General features: G+C 44.9%; 3 protein-coding genes across 6 annotated transcripts in view; 2 read left to right on the top strand and 1 right to left on the bottom strand.

Annotated features, from left to right (window-relative positions):
• The window catches only part of LOC143766102 (coilin-like), a 946917-nt gene that overhangs the window by 381303 nt on the left and 539897 nt on the right, over window positions 1-25717 (top strand). The gene's annotated exons all lie outside the window — the stretch shown is intronic.
• LOC143768133 (uncharacterized) lies at window positions 225-10537 on the bottom strand. Its single transcript, XM_077256820.1, has 3 exons — window positions 10058-10537; window positions 9888-9939; window positions 225-257 (listed from the first exon to the last, which is right to left on the bottom strand). The coding sequence occupies exons 1-3, from the start codon at window positions 10408-10410 to the stop codon at window positions 225-227; spliced, it is 438 nt and encodes a 145-aa protein (XP_077112935.1). The 5' UTR covers window positions 10411-10537.
• The window catches only part of LOC143766100 (uncharacterized), a 55785-nt gene continuing 40898 nt past the window's right edge, over window positions 10831-25717 (top strand). For 2 of the 4 annotated variants that reach the window (XM_077253498.1, XM_077253495.1), the window contains exons 1-2: window positions 10831-10916; window positions 21120-21381. The gene's annotated coding sequence lies outside the window, so the exon portion shown is untranslated. The remainder of the gene's footprint in view (window positions 10917-21119; window positions 21382-25717) is intronic. The other 2 variants (XM_077253496.1, XM_077253500.1) reach the window with 2 other exon arrangements.

Genomic DNA, 25717 nt, shown 5'->3' with positions numbered 1-25717 from the left:
CATGGCTCCGCCCACCGCTAGCGGCGGTACCGCTCCCGGAGAAGAGAGGATTGCTGCAGATGGAAATGCAATTTCAGGTGAGCGCTTAAAGCGAGCGTCACCTATCCTGAAGCCCCTTAATCACCCTGTCCTGGCCCCCCAGACCGGCACATCTCCTAAGATATCAGCAGTTGCATTTGTGCCGGCGGGGAGGGGGAGCAGGGGAAATGATGAGACTCCGCCCACTATGCACGCAGCTTGTAATATGATTGCTGCATCTAGGGATGCAGGGGAAAAATCAATTAAAAGAGCGTTGAACTATGATGCCCCAGAATTTGTGCCCCATCCCATTACTCAGAAGATGGAGGGGCTAAAAGTTGCCAGCCCGAAATCAATCTCAGCCAAACCAGACGGTGCACTGTATACAGGCTTAAAAATAGACAGTGTACAATTGCAGAGCCCTGATGTTTGTTTTGATAAGGGGGGGGAAGTTCCCATATTGGAATTACCGAACGTTGAAGAAACAAAAGCTCTCACTATAGCGTCTATAGACAAATTGATGAGCGAGTTCTGCGACAAATTGAACAAGAAATTAAGGGAAGAATTCATATTATTCGATAAAGTGTGTTTTAATCCACCAAATTATGTATTGTATTCTGAGTCATAAAGACAGGAAATGACCTCAATGACTCTTTTTTTTTCCCCTTTTTTTTTTTTTTTTTTCAAACAAACTTTATTTTCAGTACACAATGCTGAAAAAAACGCAGCTGCAAAAAACGCAGCAAAAAACGCAGTGTGTGAAAGCAGCTGCGTTTTTTGCCTGCGTAAAAAAACGCAGGTAAAGCAGCAGCAAAATACGCGCGCGTAAAAATACGCAGCAAATACGCTGTGTGTGAAAGTAGCCTAAGGGTCACTTCCGTCTTTCTGTCTGTCTTTCTGTTTGTCACGGATATTCATTGGTCGTGGCCAGCCAGTGGGCAGGAAAGGCCAGGAAGTATGCAGAGTGAGTCCCCGCCCACTCCGTACAGGCCCGGCCAGAAGCGCTGCAAAGGGGTGGAGTCGCCATGAGGAGGGCGGAGCCGGCCGGGACCATGGGCACTGTTGGGCCTGCCGCGGCCAAAAGCCGGGGACTAAATTAGCGGCTGTGGGTCACGGCCAGCCAGTGAGCAGAGACAAAAGGGCAGGGGAGGCCAGGAAGTATGCAGAGCGAGTCCTCGCCCACTCCGTACAGGCCCAGCCAGAAGCACTGCAAAGGGGGTGGAGTCGCTGTGAGGAAGGCGGAGCCGGCCGGGACCATGGGTGCTGTTGGGCCTACCGCGGCCAAAAGCCAGGGACTAAATTAACGGCCGCGGTCAGTGATGACGGCTGCGACAGCAGGAAGCAGCGCAGCACATGCGGTGGTGACAGCTGCGGACGGAAGGTGAGTATATACTACTTGGCTGTGCAATATACTCCGTGGGCTGTGCTATATAATACGTGGACTGTGCAATATACTCCATGGGCTGTGCAATATACTCCGTGGCCTGTGCTATATACTACGTGGCTGGACATTATAGTCCATGGGCTGTGCTACATACTACGTGGGCTCTGCACTATACTCTGTTGCCTGTGCTATATACTACGTGGGCTCTGCAATATACTCCGTGGCCTGTGCTATATACTACGTGGGCTGTGCAATATACTACATCGCTGGGCAATATACTACGTGGCTGTGCAATATAATATGTGGCTGGGCAATATACTACGTGGACATGCATATTCTAGAATACCCGATGCGTTAGAATCGGGCCACCATCTAGTATATATATAATATCTAATCTAATATATTATTGATGCCGTTTTAGAGCCCCCCCCCCCTTACCTTATTGGACATTCCTGTTTCTTTATTTTTTTGTCCTGTATATTTTATGATTTCAAATAAAAACTTGTTTTTTTATATTATGGTTTGCTTCTTTGGACTACTGCTGTAGTATGTCCACTTGTGTTAGTGCATTGTATGAAGTGCCATATTTGTTGGTACATGTAGGGACTTTTGTTGATATTACCCCATATATATCCATCCTGGCACCCCCATATATCTATCCTGGCCCCCCATGTATCCATGCTGGCCCCCCAAATACATGCATACAGGTCCCTTGTCCTGCCCCACCCCACCATAAATCCATCCTGGCCCCCCATATATATATATATATATACATCCTGGCTCTACCATATGTATCCTTCCTGGCCACATGTCCTGCCACCTCATATATCCATCCTGGCCCCCTATGTGTCTCTATCCTTGTCCCCCCATGTGTCTCCATCCTGGTCCTCCCATGTGTCTCCATTCTGGTTCCCCCCATGTGTCTCCATCCTGGTTTCCCCCCATGTGTCTCCATCCTGGTCCCCCTTCCTCTATGTATCTCGATCCTGGTCCCCCTGATCATGTGTCTCCACCCTGATCCCCCCTCCCCATGTGTCTCCATCCTGGTCCCCCCTCATCATGTGTCTCCATCCTGGTCCCCCCTCATCATGTGTCTCCATCCTGGTCCCTCCCTCATCATGTGTCTCCATCCTGGTCCCACCTCCCCATGTGTCTCCATCCTGGTCCCCCCTCCCCATGTGTCTCCATCCTGGTCCCCCCATCATGTGTCTCTATCCTGGTCCCCCCTCCCCATGTGTCTCCATCCTGGTCCTCCCTCCCCATGTGTCTCCATCCTGGTCCCCCCTCATCATGTGCCTCCATCCTGGTCCTCCCTCCCCATGTGTCTCCATCCTGGTCCCCCCTCCACATGTGTCTCTATCCTGGTCCCCCCTCCCCATGTGTCTCCATCCTGGTCCCCCAAACATGTGTTTCCATCCAAGTCCCCCCTCCCCATGTGTCTCCATCCTGGTCCCCCCTCCACATGTGTCTCCATCCTGGCCCCCCTCCCCATGTGTCTTTATCCTGGTCCCCCTCCCCATGTGTCTCCATCCTGGTCCCCCCTCCATGTGTCTCCATCCTGGTCCCCCCTCCCCATGTGTCTCCATCCTGGTCCTCTCTCCCCATGTGTCTCCATCCTGGTTTCCCCCTCCCCATGTGTCTCCATCCTGGTCCCCCTTACCATGTGTCTCCATCCTGGTCCCCCCTCCCCATGTGTCTCCATCCTGGTCCCTCCCTCATCATGTGTCTCCATCCTGGTCCCTCCCTCATCATGTGTCTCCATCCTGGTCCCACCTCCCCATGTGTCTCCATCCTGGTCCCCCCTCCCCATGTGTCTCCATCCTGGTCCCCCCTCCCCATGCGTCTCCATCCTGGTCCCCCCCTCATGTGTCGCCATCCTGGCCCCTTGGAGATAGAAATTCATGCGCGCATCCTTGCATATACTCTGCCTGCGCTTTTAAAGGGCCCACGCCCCTAAAAACCGCAGACACTTTTTTTCTTCTTTCCTTCTCTTCCTCTCCTGCCCCCAGAGACAAGGGCCCATCGGGGATTTCCCCGATATCCCGCAAGGCCAGTCCAACTCTGCCCCTATTACTAACCTACCAGTAAAAATAAATAAACACACAGAAAAAAATACTTTATTTGAATAAAGACTACCCCACACTCCCTCGTTTACCCATTAGTTAATTAAAAATAAATCCAGTTCCTACAGTAATCAAATAATGAAATGTCCCATGACGCCCATGGAATCCTATGGAGTCTCGTTCTGAGAAAGTTCTCAGAATGAGATTTCATAGTCCACTCCCTTTCAGTGGCAGGCACAGAAATTCTAATGCTTGTGCCTGCCGCTGACCGTGAGTAACCATATGGAGTCTCCTTCTGAGAACATTCTGAGAGTTATTTTACCTACCATACATACAATCCAGACTTTAGCAGGTTTGCCCAGCAGATAGGCATTCTCTTCCCCCAACCAAACTAACAAACACCCCCCTTCCCTAGCAGTAAGGGATGGGGCCTGAAGCCACTTACAAGCATCAAAAAATACAGAAAATCACATTGTATGATTTTAACATAATGAATTTGCATGTTATTGCCAGAAATTTGTATTTGATATAATAGAAAAAGACAACTTAATATTTGGTACAGAACCCTTTGTTTACAATTACAGAGGTCAGACGTTTCCTGTAGCTCTTGACCAAGTTTGCACACACTGCAGCAGGGATTTTAGCCCACTCCTGCATACAGATATTCTCCAGATCTTTCAGGTTTCAGGGCTGTCGCTAGGCAACATTAAGTTTCCTCTCACTCCAAAGATTTTCTATTGGGTTCAGGTCTTGAGACTGGCTAGGCCATTTCCGAAACTTGAAATGCTTCTTATGGAGCCACTTCTTAGTTACCTAGACCATGTGTTTTGGGTCCTCTTTAATGCTGGAAGACCCAGCCATGACCCATCTTCAATGCTTTTACCAAGGGAAGGAGGTTGTTGGCCAGAATTTTGCGATCCATGACCCCACTCATCCTTCCTTCAATTCAGGGCAGTCATCCTGTCCCCTTTGCAGAAAAGCACCCCCAAAGTATGATGTTTCTCCCATAATGCTTCACAGTTGGGACGGTGTATTTGGGTTGTACTCATTCTTCGTCTTCCCCCAAACACGGCAAGAGGAGTCGATACAAAAAAGTTATATTTTGGTCTCATCTGACCACATGACCTTCTCCCATACTGCATCTGGATCATCTAGATGGTTAATGGTGAACTTCAAAAAGGCCTGGACCTGTGCTGGCGTGAGCAGGGGGACCTTGTGTGCCCTGCAGGATTTTAATCCTTGATGGCATAGTGTGTTACTAATGGTAATGTTTGAGACTGTGGTCCCAGCTCTCTTCAGGTCATTGACCAGGTCCTTCAAGGTAGCTCTGAGCTGATTCCTGACCTTTCTAAGAATCATCCTTACCCTATGAGGAAGATTGACAGTCATCTTGTGTTGCTTCCATTTTCTAATAATTGAGCCAACCGTTGTTACCTTCTCAACAAGCTGCTTGCCTATTGACCTGTAGCGCATCCCATCGTTGTGCAGGTATTCAATTTTGTCCCTTTTGTTCTTAGACAGCTCTTTGTTTTTGTCCAAGGTAAAGTGGTTTGAGGTGTGGCTGATTGAGCTTGTGGACAGGCATCTTTTATACAGGTAACGAGTTCAAACAAGTGCAATTAATACAGGTAAGGCCTCTTTCACACTTCAGTTTTTTGGCGTCAGTCTAAATCCGCCATTTTCCTCAAAAAACGGATCCGTTTTTATTTTCGACGGATCCGTTTTTTTCCCCATAGACTTGCATTAACGACGGATTGTGACGGATGGCCATCCGTTCTATCCGTCATGCGACGGATCCGTCGAAATTTGGCGGACGTTGTCTAGACATCGACGGACTTTGTAACGTTTTTTGTCGCCGCCTAATTAACGGTCCGCGACGGATCCGTCGCGTCCGTCATTTTATAGAATGGGCGCCTATGGACGACGGATCCGTCGCGATCCGTTTTTTGGCGGATCCGTCGCCCCAATCCGTTTTTTTCAACTGAGCATGCTCCAAAAAGTTGATACTTTTCCCAGACAACCCCAAAACTATATAAACAGGACAGGTGGGCCTCATTTTTCAATGTGCCATGAAGAGAGAACACAGATCCTGCCAGCAAGAGACATCCTGCCAGCAAGAGACATCCTGCCAGCGAGAGACATCCTGCCAGCAAGAGACATCCTGCCAGCGAGAGACATCCTGCCAGCGAGAGAGATCCCAGCAAGAGACATCCTGCCAGCAAGAGAGATCCTGCCAGCAAGAGAGATCCTGCCAGCAAGAGACATCCTGCCAGCAAGAGACATCCTGCCAGCGAGAGACATCCTGCCAGCGAGAGAGATCCCAGCAAGAGACATCCTGCCAGCAAGAGAGATCCTGCCAGCAAGAGACATCCTGCCAGCAAGAGAGATCCCGCCAGCAAGAGACATCCTGTCAGCGAGAGACATCCTGCCAGCAAGAGAGACCCTGCCAGAGACTGCTATGTGAGTACTGCCATCCAGCGTGTGTGTGTATGCCTGCCTGACATGTGTTTTATTTTTCATACTCTGCTGGTATTTTTAATGGCTGTGATGTGACGTGTGTGTGTGTGTGTATGCCGTGTGATGTGTGCCAGACCGCCTGCCTGCCTGACATGTGTTTTATTTTTCATACTCTGCTGGTATTTTTAATGGCTGTGATGTGACGTGTGTGTGTGTGTGTGTGTGTGTGTGTGTGTGTGTGTGTGTGTTTGTAAATGCTGTGTGATGTGTTCTGCATTTTTTTGGTGATTTTTCATACATTAACATACTGTACTGGTATTTCAAATAAAGAGCAGTGTAGCTCCTACTGTCCAAACAAAAAAAAAAATGAAAAAAAAAAAATTTGTAATAAAAATTACACAAAACTGTCCGTAGTATGATTTCAAGATAAATTTAAAACTGGTCTACATTCAATAAAGGTGTTTGAGGTTCTATATCTAAATGCAGAATGCAAACCTGATGGGGCAGAATGTGGAGATGGATGGGGCAGGATGTGGATTTGGGTGGAAAATATTTTGGCGGGGGGGCCCCATTTGGAAGTTTGCACCGGGGCCCATAACTTTGTAGTTACACTTTATAGTAGCTTAGAACTGTCTTTATACTTGCAGATTCTAGGGACCAAGGAACTAGGGACCAAGACGACGCAGGCAGAACCCCCAAAGTTTTGAAAACATGTAAGTATAAAGTCCCGAAAAGCTGCGTCTATCCTTTTGTATAGTAGCTTAGAACTCTCTTTATACTTGCAGATTCTAGGGACCAAGACAGACTCAGGCAGAATAACAATGTCTTCATCTGAGAGCCCCCCCTCACATCGTCAGGCACCTGAGGTTTTGTTTTTTTTTATTCCTAAATTTTTTTTGTTACATCTCTGGTAATGTTTTTAAACCCTATATGTATTTATTCTGTTTTCACAGGAAGAAGAAGGAGGAGCAGCAGCAGCAGCAGCAGCAGAGGAGCAGCTTCATGAAGGAGACGGGCAGGGTGGAGAAATGAGAGGAGCGGGAGCGCATAGTGTAAGTTTTGCAGATACAGATCCTCACATAAAACACACTACACTCAACACAAAAATTCAGCACAGCACACACACGGTACATATGCTTCCATCCAAGCACATAATTTATTTATTATTTTTTTTTTTTTATTAGTCTTCACAATCCGGGGCTCGACGTAGAGTTCCTCAGAGCACCTACCATAGCCGTCGGAATGCTAGGCGCGGCAGTCACCGCAGAGTAAGTTCCTTTTTTGGTTTGGTGTTTAGCAAACTGTAAAATTCATGTGTTATAATCTTTCCCTTTTTATTCTTTTTTTTTTTTTGTTAAAAGGCTTCACAGCGTGCTCCCGAACAGGATGAGGAAGAGGACGAGGGCATAGACGTGGACACCCTCATCCAAGCGGTCCAAAGTCGGGAGCCGCTATGGAAGATGTCGGACCGCCGCCATGCTGACCAGTACGTCACCCGACGGCTATTGGAGGAAGTGTGCAATGCTGTCATTGATAACTGGGAGGAACTCGATGCTGGGGCCCAGGATCTAGCACGTAAGTATTCACAGTTCATTAACGTGTGTTAGCATGATTTAATGTGTTGTATAGTAACCTTTTTTTGATTTCTCTTTCCAGGTAACAGGGTAATCGTGCGGTGGCGGTCACTGAGGGATCGCTTTAAGAGGGAGTTCAATAAGGAGATGCAGGCCCCGAGTGGATCTAGAGGACGCAGGAGCAGGTATAAGCATTCCAGAGCCCTGTCGTTCCTCCGGTCGACGCTGCTGAGCAGAAGGTAAATATTCAACACCACAAGTTTTCAGTCAAACTGTTAAAATGTGTAACCTTCTATTTTTTTTTGGCAGCAAGGGCAATTGTAATATCAAGATACTAATTTTTTTGTTTGTTTCTTCTTTAACAGTACTGTCAGCAGCACTCGGGAGCCTGCATCAGAGTTGCACCCCTCTGGAGCGATCCCTCAGGGGTCCGCCACCGGGGACCACGTCGACCCTTCTGTGTCTGCACCTTCCCTTTTGTGTGATCCCTCGGCCCCATCCACCAGCGCTGGAGCAGCAGGGTGGACTTCGTCACTTGAAGCTGCAGGTGATGAGATGGAGTTCCCTTTACCCCACCCCTCTGACACTGCCGCAACATCTAGACCACCTTTGGGGTCAGGACGGCAGCGCCAGAGAGGTCAGGAAAGGAGCTATGCGCCTGAATTTTTGCATTTGAATGCAGCCTTCCAGAATGCCATCAAGCTTTTGGGTGAGCAAACGTCTGCTGGGTACAATATGCTTCACAAATGCATATTGGAACTCAGCAGTCGTCTGGATAGACTGCAGTCAGATGCAAACCAGTCACCAAGACACTGCTTTTTTCAGTCAGTCCTCAGGCACATGGAGAATCTAACTCCTGACCTGCAGATGCATGTGATGCAAGGCTGCCACACTGCTCTAGTGCAGGCGATGTCCCAAGCCCCTCCACCCACCCTTCATGTTTCAACACCTTTCCCCTCTCAAGTCGCCATCTATCCTCCCGTCCGTCCTCCTCCCGTCCATCCTTCTCCCGTCCATCCTTCTCCCGTCCATCCTCCTCCCGTCCATCCTCCTCCCGTCCATCCTACTCCTTCGCCATACCTTTCTTCCCCATCAGTATTTCCCAGTTCCTACCTTCCCCTTTCCATTCTTCCCCTTTAACTTCACCATTCCCAATCCCGCCAACACCTTCACCATACCTCCCACAAACCACATCTGTAACTCAACTCCCTGCCCAACCTCATGTTTTCACCACCCATTCCACTTCTGTTCCTCCCCGTGATGTCCTGTCCCCCCCTATCGACGTGGCCCGCCCTGTCAGCCCCTCCGCTACTATCTCCACCCCAAATTATGAGAACCTTTAAAACTATATGTAAATAAATAAAACTTTTTGTGGTTTAAAAACAATTTTATTGTCTGTCTTTTTTTTTCTTAAAAAAAAAAAACTGTATTAAAACCACCAAGGTTATGGTAATAGTAAACATTACAAAATGTTTAAAGGGTACCGGTACAAAACATACAAAATACAGCAAGGTTAACCAAACAAAAAAATGGTATTTTTAAAAGTTTGAAAAAAATTTTTTAAACCATTTGATACTGCCAGTCAACTGATCCTGCAGGAGACATGAAGTAGTCTGCAAAACTGTCCCGCATTCTGGAGACTGCTACTGGACTGCGAAAAGTTGTGTTGTCGTAATCCCGCAAGTTGCTTTCTGAAAAATTATCCTCCAGGGAAACATGTTCTTTTGATAAAACAAAATTGTGAAGTACCACGCAAGCCTTCACCACATCATCGACAGTTTCAGTCTGCAGTTTAATGGCAGTCAGTAGCACTCTCCATTTGGCAGTTAGGATGCCCAAAGCACATTCCACTACTCTGCGTGCTCTGGTTAAACGGTAATTGAAAATTTTCTTCCTCTGGGTCAGTCCACTACTTCCAAAGGGTTTAAGCAAATGTGGGGAAAGCTGGAAAGCGTCATCTCCAACACAAACAAATGGTAACGGTGGACCGGTGGTTCCAGGGAGAGGTCTAGGGGGCGGAAAATCAAATGTCTCTCCATACAACCGACGCCCCATTGGTGAACTTTTAAAAATCTGTGAGTCATTTGCGCGTCCATACGCACCGATATCCACAGCGATGAACTTACAGTGTGCGTCGGCTATGGCCATCAAAACAATTAAAAAGTACTTCTTATAATTGTAGAATTCTGATCCAGAGCCAGAAGGTTTGACGATCCTTATATGTTTCCCATCAACTGCGCCGACACAATTTGGGAACTGGCATATTTGTAGAAAATTTTGTGCAATCTCCAGCCACCTCTCCTGTGATGGCTCTGGAATATATTCCGCTTGTAAGCACTCCCACAATGCCCGACAGGTATCTCTGATGATCCCTGAGATGGTGGATATCACAAGCCTAAACTGAAAATGTAGCGATGAGAACGACTCTCCAGTTGCAAGGAATCTGTTAACAAAACGAAAAGACAATAATTAATAAAAACTTCAAAAAACATCATTACAGTTATAAGTCTGATGAATGAGAATAATAAAAAAAAATAAAAATAAATAAAAAAATAACTTACCGAATAGTCACCATGAGACGCTCCGCTGGTGATATGGAGAAGCGCATCTGGGTGTCTCGTCTCCGTATAGAGTCTTCCACATGACCCAATAAAATTTCAAAATTTTCAGCCTTCATCCTCACATAGTTGAAGAACTTCTGAGGGTTTTCCCTCAGTTCAAGGTAAAGTGTTGAATAAACACCACGGGTCATGCGTTGGGCTGTGATGGGATGGATCCACAGCCTTCTCTTCCGCCGCTGCCGCAGGATCCGCATGCTTTCCTCCTCCTTGTCCCGAACGATGACTGCCAACTGATTTGCCTCAAAAGTAAAATCCGCACATATCTTCGCTATGTTTGCCAGTACTTGCTCCATCGCTGCCACTTTCTCTAATAAACCCTTTCAAAGATGTGATGTAAATACACAGTATATATAGTTTTCCAGTAGTTTCCAGTAGCCAATCACATTGAGATCCTCCCCTTCTAAAAAACGGATCAGTCAAAAAACGGATCCAACGGATGAAAAAACGGACGTGACGGTTCCGACGGATCCGTTTTTGTGACGGATTAATATAACTGATCCGTCAAAAAAACGGATCCGTCGGAACCGTTTTCCTAACCATTTTGACGGATCCGTCGATCCGTCACGATGTCGGAGGTGACTGACGCCAAACAACTGAAGTGTGAAGGAAGCCTACTGAGTGCAGAGTGTCCAGTTAGAATTTGAGAGTGAGGGGGAGGGGCCGTCTTGCAGAAAGTTTAGACAATGGGTGGGGGATGGGCAGGAAGATGCCTGCAGCCCTGTATGTGTCCCCTCCTCCTCATCCTGGCTGCCCCTAAATCACTTTCCTGGGATCTGAGCAAGTGAAGCAGCAGGACCTGGTAAGTATACATATATATATATAAATAATATATATATATCTGTGTGTGTACTTCTGCAGTATACACTGTGTGTGTTGGTATATGTGTATATATTATGTGTTTGTAAGTGTAAAAATATTATTATTATTATTTATTTATATAGCACCATTGATTCAGTGGTGCTGTACATGAGAAGGGGTTACATACAAATTACAGATATCACTTACAGTAGGCAAACTAACAATGGCAGACTGATACAGAGGGGTGAGGACCCTGCCCTTGCGGGCTTACATTCTACAGGATGGTGGGGATGGAGACAGTAGGTTGAGGGTTGCAGTAACTCTGGTGTTGGTGATACAGTATATAGTTTGATTGTGTATATCTGGTGTGTATATATATATATATATTATATGTATGTGCACTGTATGTTGTATGTGTGCACATAGGCAGTATATTGGGTAAATATAAGTATAAACTGAATTTGTGTTTCTGTGTGTATATACTTTATATATGTATTTGTGAATACTGTATGTGTCTATATCTATTTATATATATACAGTATATAGTGTATGCTCATATATGTATAGAGTATATATAAAATATGTATGTACATGTATAGTGTATATCTGTAATGTGCTGCATATATAGTTCTGTAATTGTAGTGTTGCCATAATAAGCATGGACTCTAAGCATGTCTGATGTCTGCATGTCTCATGTCTGACACAGACACCGGCCAGAAGACACTTTTTAAAAAAAAATCTGTTGCATGTCAAGTTTTTCAACATTTTTGCAGCTTGTATTCCCTATTCAAATGAATGGGAATCAAAAATGCAAGTGAGAAAGCTGCAAAAAAAAAAGTTGAATTTTACCTCCCAACACTCTTTTTTTATGCAGAACAATCCGCAGCAAAAACGGCACGTGTGAACATACACTAGAATGTAAAAATAATGAAATTATAAATCCCCACTGCTCCGGCAGTGATGCTCTGGTGGTCTCTGCTAGTCTTAGCACTGGGCTGCAGGGGTCTTGTTGCTGCACCTTATATTATAGCTGCAAAATGCATAATAACCATAAGGAACACTGGAGCATTGGCACCGAAGCCAGAGGGGATTTAGCAGGGTTTGGGGGGCATATAGGACAGCTTTTATCGCTTTTTATTCTGCCGTTTGTGAGGTAGGATGTAAAACAAGACGGCAATTCTGCTAATGTTTTCTATAATGTGACTGTATGGCCCCCTTCACTCTACCGTTTTTCCGGTACGTGTAGTGTCTGCACGTGTAACATTTTTTCACAGATGCCACAAGCACCATTTTAACCTATGGTGCTGCACACATGTCGGTGTTTTCCCGGAAGCACAGATGGCAAGGGCCAATACAAGTCTATGGATCTGTGTAAACATGACATCAGTGTGCCGTCCGTGTGCCATCCGTGTGCCGTCCGTGTGCCATCCATGTGCCGTCCATATCCTGTACATGTTTAATATTGAAAGTATATGAGAAGCTTTGTAATTTAATTTCCAGTATTCATACCAGAAAAATGGACGGCACACTGATTCAAAACACCGATGACACCGGTACCGGCGTAACATATATGTGTTTACTACAAAAGTGTGAAGGGGGCCTAAACAGTGTTGTTGGGCTATTTCAGGATTGGGGGCCCCAATTTAAATTTTGCCCAGGGCCCCAAATTATCTAAAACCCTGACCATAACACACTATGACTCGCAACTTCCACATTGAACCTGTCAGGGAGAAAGTTTATGTGACATAGCCTTCATCACCACACATTTTAGTCACCAAACCACCAGTACTTTCAAAGGGTTAAGTAAGTTCAGCTCTTTTAACTTTTAGAGCCTCCTGTAGGATTTGCCGATCATGACAGTAAAGCCAGCTCAGAGTTGTTTAGGGGAATCAAAGACAAAAGTGGAACCCAGAACAATCACTTGCAGCTTCGATGGGTAAATCATGGAATATTGCAGCCCAAGTGTCCTCATACTTCTTCTAGTGTCTATGTACGCGCATCTTTTGTGTTGGACTTCCAAAGATGGGGATTCACCTAAGGACACCAAGGGTGCTCTATGTGTGCTTGGAAGTCAGCGCTACATTAATGTGCACCTGGGAGTTTGATGCTGTGTCATGAGGGACATCCTCCTCCTCTGCCTCCAACTCTTCCTTCCCCTTCTCCTCTTCCTCCTCCTCCTTCTCCTCTAGAATTAATGCAGCAAATCTAGATCCTTTTTTTTGTTCCCCTGAGTGCCTGTCACTGACTTCAGCTTCTGTAGGCTGTGGGTGAATGCTCTATGAGCGTATTGCTCCAGTCTGGATGGACTTCTATATTTCTCTGCCTCTGAACACAGGATGCGTGGTTGCCATCTTGGATGTCTGATGGTGCCGCTCCGTCCTCCCTGATCTTTCTGCTTCATATCATGTTCACCACCACAGTTTGGAAAAAGAACCTCCAGCCTCCAGGGCCCGTCAGCCACTGGGTAGAAGTCTTTTCTCCCCGAAATTGCAGCTCAGGATGTGCCTTATGGGATGAGTACATCGGGATCTCTCTGGAGACACGTCCTCACCACATGCACAGTAGGCCGTGACCCATCTTTTCCCATTTTTAACCATTTAGTCTTTTTTATTTTAGGACTGATGGGTGTTCTGTATGGTACTTTGAATTAAGTGGGATGGGACATGGTTTGACCACGACCACCATCAGTTACAGATCAGACGATTATGATTACACTGATCATCTCCATCCCTTGTGTCATATCCTCTCTTTCTCTGCCTATAACGCAACACTAAGATATTTCTCTTTCTGTTCATATACCCTGTGGCATTTTAATAGCAATATTTATTCCCATCAGTTGCTACGGTATGTAAACCCGTGCACCATATGGTGCCCATAGTCTCTTCTTAGATGTTATTATCCTGAAGAAAGTGCACAGTAAGTCATTTAAGCAAGCAGTAACAGAAAGTTACAGGCAAGCATAGAAAAACATGTTGTAGACGAGTATAGACAGATACACTGTATAATAATTGCATTCCATGATGCATTTATTGTTTTTGTCTAATAACTAACCCTCATGGCTTTCACAACATCCCGCCCCACAGTACAATTAGCCACTGTGGTTTCCTGCACCTTGAACAGAAAAGTTTCATCACGCTGTGCGACTTCATATTTGGAGCTCGAGCTGAAAAACGGGGAACATATTTATAGAAAATGAAGGCCAAGACAATTTTCTACACATCTAACACAGATTTATTGAATATGTAATTTTTACTTCATTGATAAAACAAAAATACTTCAACCATTGCCAAATATTGATTCTATTGAATGCCCAACCCAGGCAATAAACAGATTGTTGAATAAACCACTGGTGGCTTGAGGCAGTAGAGGAGTTGATGGGTAAACTGAAGTTGCTCCTGGGAGCTTACTAGGAAATTTCCCAGTTTATCACCCATTGCAAATGACTCTGCACCTTTTGGAGCTGTAATATTTGCCTTATTGGATAGCAACTCGCAAAAAAATGATAAAAGAGGACAACTTCTGTAACAATGTACATTTCTAAGTAATACCTCCGTCTGATTAGGAGCATTGAGGTGAGAAGCAGAAGAAAGGGGGTTCATTTCATTCTTCGTTTTGGAGCCCACTCATACTTATGTGCACTCCTGTTGTGGATATACAATGGTAGGTTGGATAATAACCACTACAAGAAGACTCCTCTTTCTGTATGAAAATGCGTTGATGGTGAAGAATGCTCTCAGATAGTGGAGATGAAAGTAATAAAGGAAGGAGGGAAGTAAATGGATAACAAGGAAGGGCAAGTAAGGGGCAGCAATGAGGACCGACCTCAATTGTGCCATTATTGGTGGCCACAAAAGTCTCTGGTTAAAGAGTGAACCATTTTTTACTTAATGTAAATTTGTTTGTAACTACACAGGTGACCTTGTTTGGAGAGTAAAGGTGTCGTGTCTCACCTGGAGAGATGCATATTCAAAGCCTTTGGGTCAAAAGAGCAGGATTACCCAGCGATTTAACAAAGCTGTTTTTTTTCAAAATCCAAAAAACTAAGGTTCAGAATACCACCTACCTGAATACTCATGTGGTGTCCTGCAGGCAGAGCCAGCCTGAGAAAGTGATATCACAGGAGCACACCAGGTTGGTCATGGAAACCCAAGTGGAAAAGAGCAGAGGGAGCCAACCAAGACACAAAGAGGACACCACTTCAAAATGTACCATGTTTATACAATCCCAATTCCCAAAAAGTTGTGACGCTGTGTAAAATGTAACGAAAGCAAGAATGCAATTATTTAGAAATCTCTTATATGTAAATTGTATTCCCAACAGAATCTGGAACACAACTCACAGTTCACAGACAATGATTTCTGGATGTATCCCTGAGCACATTTAGTGATTTGCACAACTGAATCATGACTGTTTTCAATGCAGCACCACCTAATTACATGTAGATCACAAGAATCTATTATTTGACTACTGGCCTTGTCCATTGTGTACATGAATTTCTCTAGAATCCGATGTTTTGATGATATTACGTGCTGTAGATGGTGGGACAATCATAGCCTTTTTCATTTTACATTGAGAAACATTTTTCTGAAATTGTTCCTCAATTTTTTAACACAAGTTGTTCGTCTTCATAAAACTCTGACCAGCTTTGCTTTTGAGAGACTCTGCCTCTAGCATGATCTTCTCGAAAATAGTAATGCGACTTACTTGAAAATTGACCCTCCAGCTGTTTTTCATTAGTACCATTTACTTTTCCAGCCTTTTGTTAACCCTGTACCAACTGTTTTGAGATGTGTTGCTGCCATTCATTTCTAAATGAGTTAATCAGGATAGACCGGCAGAAATTCAACAGCAACAGGGAGAAGGGACATTGACCACGTGTCAATCAAGCTCAATGGGCAGAAATTCAGTGGCATCTGGGAGGAAGGGCACTAAGGAGATTTCAATCAAACCTTGTAGGGTGGAGATTCAGCAGCAACAGCAGGGAGGAGGGACACTTTGGAGTTGTCAGTCAACCTAGATATTTGGACATTCATCAGTAGGGTGGAGGGAAAGTGACAAACATATCAATGAGGCTAAGAGGGTGTAGATTGAGATTAATCTTTCATAATTAATGATAAAGCCAATCTTACTTGCAGTTCCAGAGTAAGGAGTCCAGCTCATCAGGACTTGAATACTGTGTATTTAGCAATGCATTTTGTCGTGTGAAATGCAGGGGCAGATTCACTTTAATATCAGCCTAAATGAATAATTTATATTTGTATGGCTTGGGCTGGTAAAAATATGCTTGAGAAGATGCCAGTATATTACACTCCTAGTGGATTCTTGTGTGGAAAATATGACATAAGCTACGATTCGCAGTTGCAACATTCTTGTCTTTTAGACAATCCGCCTCTCACCTGGCAATAGAAGAAGGTAAACAGGTCTGGTTGGGATCCTTAAAGGGAACCTGTCAGCAGGATTGTGCACAGTAGCCTACAGACAGTGTGAGATCGGCGACGTTATATTGATGAAAATGATACCTTGGTTGATGAAATCCGTCTTGTGGTTGTTCTTTAATTTTTCTTTTCAGTTTGTAGTTAATCAGATGGAGTTAATGAGATTCTCGTGCCCTAAGGTGGGGTTGGTATAGGTGGTGCTCTGATTATATATTCATAATGCAGACTGCTGACTGGTCACTGCTTCCTTACTGACCTGCCCCCTAGTATGCATAATGAATACCTAACATACTGAAGAAAGAGACAAATAACCCTTCTGCAGGCAGGTGCCGGCCATGGTCCCTGCTCTGCAGCATAATCGCATGTTGAAATATGAAAATGGCACCCGCTGCTGCTGTCAGTGTCTATAACTGTGATCTGATAGCTGCTACTGCACATGCGCCGGCGGCGACATCTTACTGGAGAAGAAAAAACAATCCTCCTCAAAGATGGCACCGCCCGCGCCTGCAGAGTAGCAGCTCTCAGCTCACAGCTATAGACACCGAGAGCTGCTACTGCCCATGCGTAGGCGGCGCCATCCTACTGGAGACGAAAAAATATATTCCTCCTCCAAGTTGGCGTCGCCAGCGCCTGTGCAGCAGCAGCTCTTGGTGTCTAGCTGTGATCCGAGAGGTGCTACTGCCCAGGTGCCGGCGGTGCCATCTTGGAGGAGGACCTTTTTTTCTTCTCCAGTAAGATGGCGCCACCGGCGCATGTGCAGTAGTAGCTATTGAATCACTGCTATAGACAGCGATAGCAGCTACTGCTCAGGCACGGTGGGCGCCATTTTCAAATTGTTTTTTTTTTCCCCTAGCTGGATAACATCAAGGAAATATATTATTGCCATGGCCGGCACCTGTCTGCAGAAGCTTTGTTTTGTCTCTTTCTTCAGTATGTTACGTATTTATTATGCAATCTAGGAAGCGGGTAAGTGAGGGATCAGTGACCTGTTAGCAGTCTGCATTATAGATATCTAGTCAGAGCACCACATACACCATCCCCGCCTTAGGGCATGAGAATCTCATTAACTACAAATTGAAAATAAAGATTGAAGAACAACTACACGGCGGATTTCATCAACCAAGGTATCATTGTAATCAGTATAACGGCGCCGACCTGACAATGTGTGTAGGTTACTGTGCACAATCCTGCTGACAGGTTCCCTTTAACGCCACTCAAGGGTCTGACCCAAGAGATGTTAGCAGGATAATAGATCTGTCCAAATTTCACATCTCTGGTTATTCTGATTAGTAAGAAGTTTCTTCATTTTATCCCATTTCATCAGAGCTGAGCAGATTTATTTGGGTGAAACTGAATTCTCAAATTTTACAAAAATATTATTCATCAGACTACGGATTTTTTTGCAATCAGCATCATAGAGGGACAGCAAAAAGTTAAAAAAACGAATACTCACCTCTCCGCTCACTTTTTTGGCCACGTCCGCTGCTCTCCGTTTGGTCCTCCGTGCATCTCCTTTCACTGTTGCACATCACATTTCTGGCTCTCTCTCTCTTAGTTGGAGCTTTTGGCCGGGACCAAGTCCCGGACATCCCGGTGTGAGCAAGGTACTTGGAAGCAGATAACGAAGATGCCGAAGCAGTCAACCAAAACTATTTATTTTTCTATCACAGAATGAGAATCTAACTATAGAAGCATAAAGATGTACATGGAGCGCCCCCACTGCCGCAGGGCCGAGGGGCACCCGGTACCGGGCCTCTGAGTCTCTGTTCTGGGGTTGTCACGGTGGCTAGACCCGGTCCAGCGCGGGGCCTGCGCGGGGACGTCCGGTGCAAGGGTGGTGAATGGTGGTGTAGTTGTGAAGTGCCGGTCGCAGTAAATAACGAGGACACCAGGTTGCAGTCTCTTTACCTCTTTACTGAAGATTTCTGGGTCCTCAGTCCGGAATACGGTTAACCAGGCTGCGCAAGTCCGGCCGGTCCAATGGCACCTCCACAGTTCTCTTTGCAGGTGGAAATCTGTGCCTTCCTGCTAGCGCTATGTGTTGTGGTCCTCCCCTGCTGTGCTTACGGAAAGTCCCCACAACTGTTGTGTCTGTTTCTCGTGTTCCCTCACAACTCGATTAGATGATGTTCTGCTAATCCTCCGTCCCTCCCTGATGTTACGGTTGGGACGCACCCGTATGACGGGTAGGCTCGGAGCTCTTCCGGGACCCTAGAGTCGCCCCTCTCCACAGGTTGCCCCCTATGTCTTCTTAGGTGATTTAGGTGAGACAGCCCGCCTGTGACTGACTGTCCTGCCGTTGGTTTGAAGTATTGCTTAGAGCTAGATATATAAATACTTCCTCGGCGTTCCCGCCGCCGGCTGTGCGCCTCAGTAGGATGTTGCCTCGGTCTTACAGCACGACTCCTACTGGTATTCTCCTTCTTGCTTTGATCTTGTTTCTCACTCAGCACAATATATCTCGCTTCTTATCCTTTCTTAGGGCACCGCCGCTATGCTGAGCAGGCACGGTCCCGTAACGTTCTTTCTCGTTGCCAGGCCTCTGTCAGGATCCCACCCCTGACAGGGACCCTACCGAATCTTCCCCCACAACACCTTCTGCCACAAGGTGTTGCCTGGTTCCAACCCAGTCAGCTTTCTCTCTAACTTCCTGCCTGACCCCCAGTTTTACCCACCAGGTGAGGGAGTGGCCTAATGAATAGAACCCTTAGCTACCCCTGGAGGCCCGACTGTGAAATGTATTGGTGTATGTGATACCTGGTCAGATGAACTCCTTCAGTGCCATCAGACGTACCATAGCTCCCCTTAGCGGCAGAGCTTCAGTGCTGCAATGACCAGGACTCTGGGGCGCTGCATACATACAGACGTAGGCTGGTGAACACAATGTTTAGGAGTATTAACAATAAGAGCAGTACAGTACTTTTCAACACTTACTACACTAAATGCTATATCTTATACAACATTATATTTGCATATACTGTCCCTATATAAAATAATATTGATGTCTTTCCATCTTAACTCAACTGGCTTCACTTATAACGCTAGGCCCGATGCTGTCATATTCTCTACAAGCGCCTTTGGTCATTACACTGGCACTAACAGACGTCACTAGTACTTCCCATTAGGCCGAAAGTCATCAATATGTGAATCACTTGGTAACCCCGTGTGTTCGTTTTACTCGACGCTTCATTTACTGACACGCGCTCACGGCCCACACCCTATACCATACATCTGCTCTGAAAGTAACGGCCCGGTTCACTCAGGAATTCTCTTCAGCACAGCAGAAGTCCTGTCTTGTCCAAAGATCAGGGTCCGATATTTGGTGCTTGACCTGCGAAGACTAGATGTTGGGTTTTAGCTGGTGAAGTCTGGGCTTCAGGTCTTGATGAGCTATCAAAAGTACTTATCTGAATAAGGTGTATATAAACAGCTAACTTACAAAAAAAGCTTTTAAAATATAACTTTTGCTAAAAATCTCTGCTGTTATAGACTCTCCCACAGGTAGTTCCTGAGAAGGGCTTGCATGTTCTGATCCAGGTACAGAATTTGTAATCACCGCACCTGAATGTCCCACAGGGTTTACAGTCCAGCGAAGCACCTGGTTGAGCGGGCCTTTGAAAAAAAACTGTGGACCAGCCAATCCTGTATTGATCTACCCTTCCTTTAGGTTATTTTGGGGACAGGTGGTAGGTAGTCCTTTAAGTCAGGGTCAGCTTTAAGGACTCCCCAGTGTCTCCTGATGGTACTGTACATAGTCCTCAATTGATTATCATAAGTACCAATGATCATTGGGATGTCAGATGGATCAACTTTACGTACCGGATGCAGCAGGTCCTGTCTACTACTTCAGGTCTTGACCAACAAAGTCTCGGCCATGGGTTTTGACTGGCGAAGTTTGGGCTTCACCAACTTGAGCAACTACCTCTCACCTGCCTCAGTATCAAACCACTCTTCAGTTGCTCTGCTTCTGGGTGGAACACTATTTCACTACTATTCATGTTTCCTATCCTTTTCACATGCTGGCGTTGACTGATTTCCCACTTCGTCGCCCCAGACTTTCATATTTAACATCTGGGCCACAACTATCACCTGACCTGGCATTCCCTTCAAATTCTTCCCTTCGGGGATGCTTTCCCCATCCTTCAGTTCCGGCCTGCTCGGTTCGATCAGCAGATGGTGACATTCGATAGTGAGTACTGTATAACGTTGATTACCCACATTTTCTGCTCGCCACTACTTTACACCTGTTTTTTTTTTTTAAAGTACCATGATTGTTAAGAATAACTGTAATGGGTTCAATACTGACCTTTTGAAAAGAAGTACAGATAAAACTAGTTTGCTACACTTCAATAGTGAGCAGCTGTATTTATTAAAAAGGGCAATACCTAAATCCCAAGGATCCAGAGAATTGTTACTGACCCAATATTGTGTGAACATACACTGGCAGAAATGGGATCACATTTTAATGCTAGGGGTTATCCAACACCGTTTGAAAAAAGCTGGTTCTCGCAGACATGGGTAGTGAAGTTAAAATTCTGCAACAATTATTTTTTTCAACCAGAAAAAATGTTACACACCCCTGGCCGAATTGTGCACAATGTGCATATGTAAACCTGTTGGGGTGAGGGTCCTATGGAGTATCCATGCCTTGGGTACTTATAGGGTTATTTGCGGCTTTGAAAGAAGTTTTGATTACAGCACCTATGGGGCATTCTGGGGTGCAGTATTGGGATTATAATGTAACTACTTTCCATTTCTAAATGCTTTAGGGCAGAAGAAAATCCCTGAATAAAATCCACAGAAATATGTGAGGGCTGTTACACTGTGTTATGACACGCAGAAGAACCAAGAAGGAAAGTGAAATCAGTAGTAGAACATTTAATACTTTGAGAACTTCAGAACACAAACCAGTCAGGTGACCGGAAATTATCACCTGCAGAGCTCCTGTGTAATCCTGCTCTCTGCAACGGACCCCACAAGGGAAAAGTAAATCCCACGTCCTCTTGCCTGCACTGATCACACACATCTCAGGTAAGGCCGGTTTCACACGTCAGTGATTCCGGTACGTGAGGTGTCAGTTTTCTCACGTACCGGAGACACTGACTAACGTAGACACATTAAAATCAATGTGTCTCTGCACATGTCAGCGTGTTTTCGCGGACCGTGTGTCCGTGTGCAAAACACGGAGACATGTCAGTGTTTGTGGGAGCGCACGGATCACACGGACCCATTAAAGTCAATGGGTCCGTGTAAAACACGTACCGCACACGGATGCTGTCCGTGTGCAGTCCGTGTGCAGTGCAGGAGACAGCACTACAGTAAGCGCTGTCCCCCCAACGTGGTGCTGAAGCCGCCATTCATTTCTTCTCTCCAGCAGCCTGGAGAGAAGATATGAAAAATCTTTTTTTTTTTTTTTCGTGTTTAAAATAAAGATCCCTGTCCCCACCCCCTCCCACCCCCTCTGCACCCGCCCGCTGTGACAGGAATCTTTATTTTAAACACGAAAAAAAAAAAAAAAGGATTTTTCATATCTTCTCTCCAGCGAACGCTGCTGGAGAGAAGAAATGAATGGCGGCTTCAGCACCAGATGCAGGGGACAGCGCTTATCTCTAGCGCTGTCTCCTGCACGGTCCGTGTGGTACCCAGTCGGCACACGGGCGGCACACGGCTGCCGCACGTGTGCCGCACGGATGGCCTACGTGAGCTCATGGACACGGATAACTCCGGTACCAATTTTTCCGGTATTGGAATTATCTGGACGTGTGGGACAGGCCTAAGATACATGGATTGTGACTTTGCAGTGCGGACACTAAACCTGCAGAGAGATTATCCGCAGCTCAGTATGAGTGATATGATCAGACCATGTCCTGTGCGGTCAAACACAGCCATTACACAATACACAGCAGGGGCACATTTATAAGATTATCTCAGCACAGGAACATTTTTTTAATACATTCAGTTGTGGAACTAATATTTAGTTCAAGATCTAATGATTACAATGAACTTTGTACGTGGGAAAACCCCTTTAACAATTTTTACAGGCTTGAGTCCACAAATATGCAAATCACATGAATGCGGTCACAGGTCTGTTCACTTGCAACAGCAAAACCAGGGAATCCTGACAGTGCGCACACAACACGCTGTCACAATTCAGAAGTGTCCAGTAGTATAAAGTGTTTGCAGACGTTTATGTCAAAGCTGGACAACCCCTTTTAAGCCTGGTAATGCTACATGAATACACCATTCATCCAATATATATATATATATATATATATATATATATATATATATACTTAACACAGATGCATTTAGAGCAGTCAACTATTTTATACTAAGGAGCGTACAATACATTGTACAGGCTTCCCTTAAAAACTCCACCAGCAGAATAGTGAGTGCAGCTCTGGAGTATAATACAGGATGTAACTCAGGATCAGTACAGGATAAGTAATGTAATGTATGTACATAGTGACTGCACCAGCAGAATAGTGAGTGCAGATCTGGAGTATAATACAGGATGTAACTCAGGGTCAGTACAGGATAAGTAATGTAATGTATGTACACAGTGACTGCACCAGCAGAATAGGGAGTGCTGCTCTGGAGTATAATACAGGATGTAACTCAGGATCAGTACAGGATAAGTAATGTAATGTATGTACACAGTGACTGCACCAGCAGAATAGTGAGTGCAGCTCTGGGGTATAATACAGGATGTAACTCAGGGTCAGTACAGGATAAGTAATGTAATGTATGTACACAGTGACTGCACCATCAGAATAGTGAGTGCAGCTCTGGAGTATAATACAGGATGTAACTCAGGATCAGTACAGGATAAGTAATGCAATGTATGTATACAGTGACTGCATCAGCAGAATAGTGAGTGCAACTCTGGGGTATAATACAGGATGCAACTCAGGATCAGTACAGGATAAGTAATGTATGTACACAGTGACTCCACCAGCAGAATAGTGAGTGCAGCTCTAAAGTATAATACAGGATGTAATGCAGGATCAGTAGAGGATAAGTAATGTAATGGATGTACACAGTGAGTGCACCAGAGGAATAGTGAGTGCAGCTCTAGGGTATAATACAGGATGTAACTCAGGATCAGTAGAGGATAAGTAATGTAATGTATGTACACAGTGACTGCACCAGCAGAATAGTGAGTGCAGCTCTGGGGTATAATACAGGATGTAACTCAGGATCAGTACAGAATAAATAATGTAATGTATGGACACAGTGACTGCACCAGCTGAATAGTGAGTGCAGCTCTGGAGTATAATACAGGATGTAACTCAGGATCAGTACAGGATAAGTAATGTAATGTATGTACACAGTGACTGCACCAGCAGAATAGTGAGTGCAGCTCTGGAGTATAATACAGGATGTAACTCAGGATCAGTACAGAATAAATAATGTAATGTATGGACACAGTGACTGCACCAGCTGAATAGTGAGTGCAGCTCTGGAGTATAATACAGGATGTAACTCAGGATCAGTACAGGATAAGTAATGTAATGTATGTACACAGTGACTGCACCAGCAGAATACTGAGTGCAGCTCTGGAGTATAATACAGGATGTAACTCAGGAGGATCAGTAGAGGATAAATAATGTAATGTATGCACACAGTGACTCCACTGGATAGTGAGTGCAGTATTAGTGACTGCACCTCTGGAGTGTCAAACAGGATGTAGCTCAGAATCAGTAATGTAACACGACAAAAAAGTGACTTCTGCCCCTATGCAGATCATGTAGACTATATTAAAGTTCTCAGTCCAAATTGGCTGCTAGTTGAGCTCCTGGAAACCCCCATATAGATTATTCTGTGCTTAGAGTCCAAAGTCCAAAGACTACACTTACGTTATCGTGATAATAGTCTTCTTGAACTGTTAAAGGTAGAAGTAAAAGGTATAAAAGTCTACATCTCTACATGATTGCAGTTCTGGTCTATAAAACACAATTTTCACAGTGTAAATGTAAAGATAACATTTCTGAGTAGAATGTTCTGTACTGTACAGCATTTATTACTCTTGTATTATGGCTCATAAGGTGTTAAATCAATACACAATCTCACAGTAATATTCCATAGAGTGACGCCATACTACCGTAGTACACATGGAATACAGCTGTGATGATCATTGCCTTGCAATGCATAGATGCGATACTACACTCCACATAGGAAAAAGTCAATCAACCCCCAAATTACTCTGCCATTTAACTCCCTTAATAGTAATGGCGATAAGCACCCTCCAAATAACACTGCCATACCAAGTGCAAATGATACTTCATGCAACTCCTATTTCATATACAGTGGGGGAAATAAGTATTTGATCCCTTGCTGATTTTGTAAGTTTGCCCACTGACAAAGACATAAAGAGTCTGTAATTTTAAGGGTAGATTAATTTTAACATTGAGGGATGGAATATAAAAAAATCCAGAAAATCACATTGTATAAATTATATAAATTTATTTGCATTTGCAGAGAGAAACAAGTATTTGATCCCCTACCAACCATTAGGAGTTCTGGCTCCTACAGACCAGTTAGACGCTCCTAATCAACTCGTTACCTGCATTAAAGACAGCTGTCTTACATAGTCACCTTTATAAAAGACTCCTGTCCACAGACTCAGTTAGTCAGACTCTAACCTCTACAACATGGGTAAGACCAAAGAGCTTTATAAAGATGTTAGGGATAAGATCATAAACCTGCACAAAGCTGGAATGTGCCACAAAACCATAAGTAAGATGCTGGGTGACAAGGAGACAAGTGTTGGTGCAATAGTAAGAAAATGGAAGAAATTCAAAATGACTGTCAATCAACATCGATCTGGGGCACTATGCAAAATCTCACCTCGTGGGGTATCCTTGATCATGAGGAAGGTGAGAGATCAGCTTAAAATTACACAGGGGGAACTTGTTAATAATCTCAAGGCCGCAGGGACCACAGTCACCAAGAAAACCATTTGAAACACATTAGGCCATAAAGGTTTAAAATCCTGCTGTGTTTGCAAGGTCACCCTGCTCAAGAAGGCACATGTGCAGGCCCATCTGAAGTTTGCCAATGAACACCTGGATGTTTCTGTGATTGATTGGGAGATGGTGCTGTCATCAGATGAGACAAAAATTGAGCTCTTTGGCATTAATGCAACTCGCCATGTTTGGAGGAAGAGAAACGCTGCCTATGACCCTAAGAACACCATCCCCACTGTCAAGCATGTAGGTGGAAACATTATGTTTTGGAGGTGTTTCTCTGTTAAGGAAACAAGACTACTTCACCGCATTAATGGGAGAACGGATGGACCCATGTACTGTAAAATCCCTCCACCAGTACATTAAAATGAGTCGTGGCTGGGTCTTCCAGCATGACA

The sequence above is a fragment of the Ranitomeya variabilis genome, chromosome 4, assembly GCF_051348905.1.
Source record: "Ranitomeya variabilis isolate aRanVar5 chromosome 4, aRanVar5.hap1, whole genome shotgun sequence".
Lineage (NCBI taxonomy): Eukaryota > Metazoa > Chordata > Amphibia > Anura > Dendrobatidae > Ranitomeya > Ranitomeya variabilis.
This window is presented reverse-complemented; position numbering and strand designations above follow the sequence as displayed.

Coding starts and splice junctions, on each gene's coding strand:
- LOC143768133 (XM_077256820.1), bottom strand. CDS start 10,410: ATGGAGCAAGTACTGGCAAACATAGCGAAGATATGTGCGGATTTTACT. Junction 9,940..10,057: donor CGTCTCATGGTGACTATTCG/GTAAGTTATTTT, acceptor TTTTGTTAACAG/ATTCCTTGCAACTGGAGAGT. Junction 258..9,887: donor TACATTTTCAGTTTAGGCTT/GTGATATCCACC, acceptor CTGCATCCCTAG/ATGCAGCAATCATATTACAA.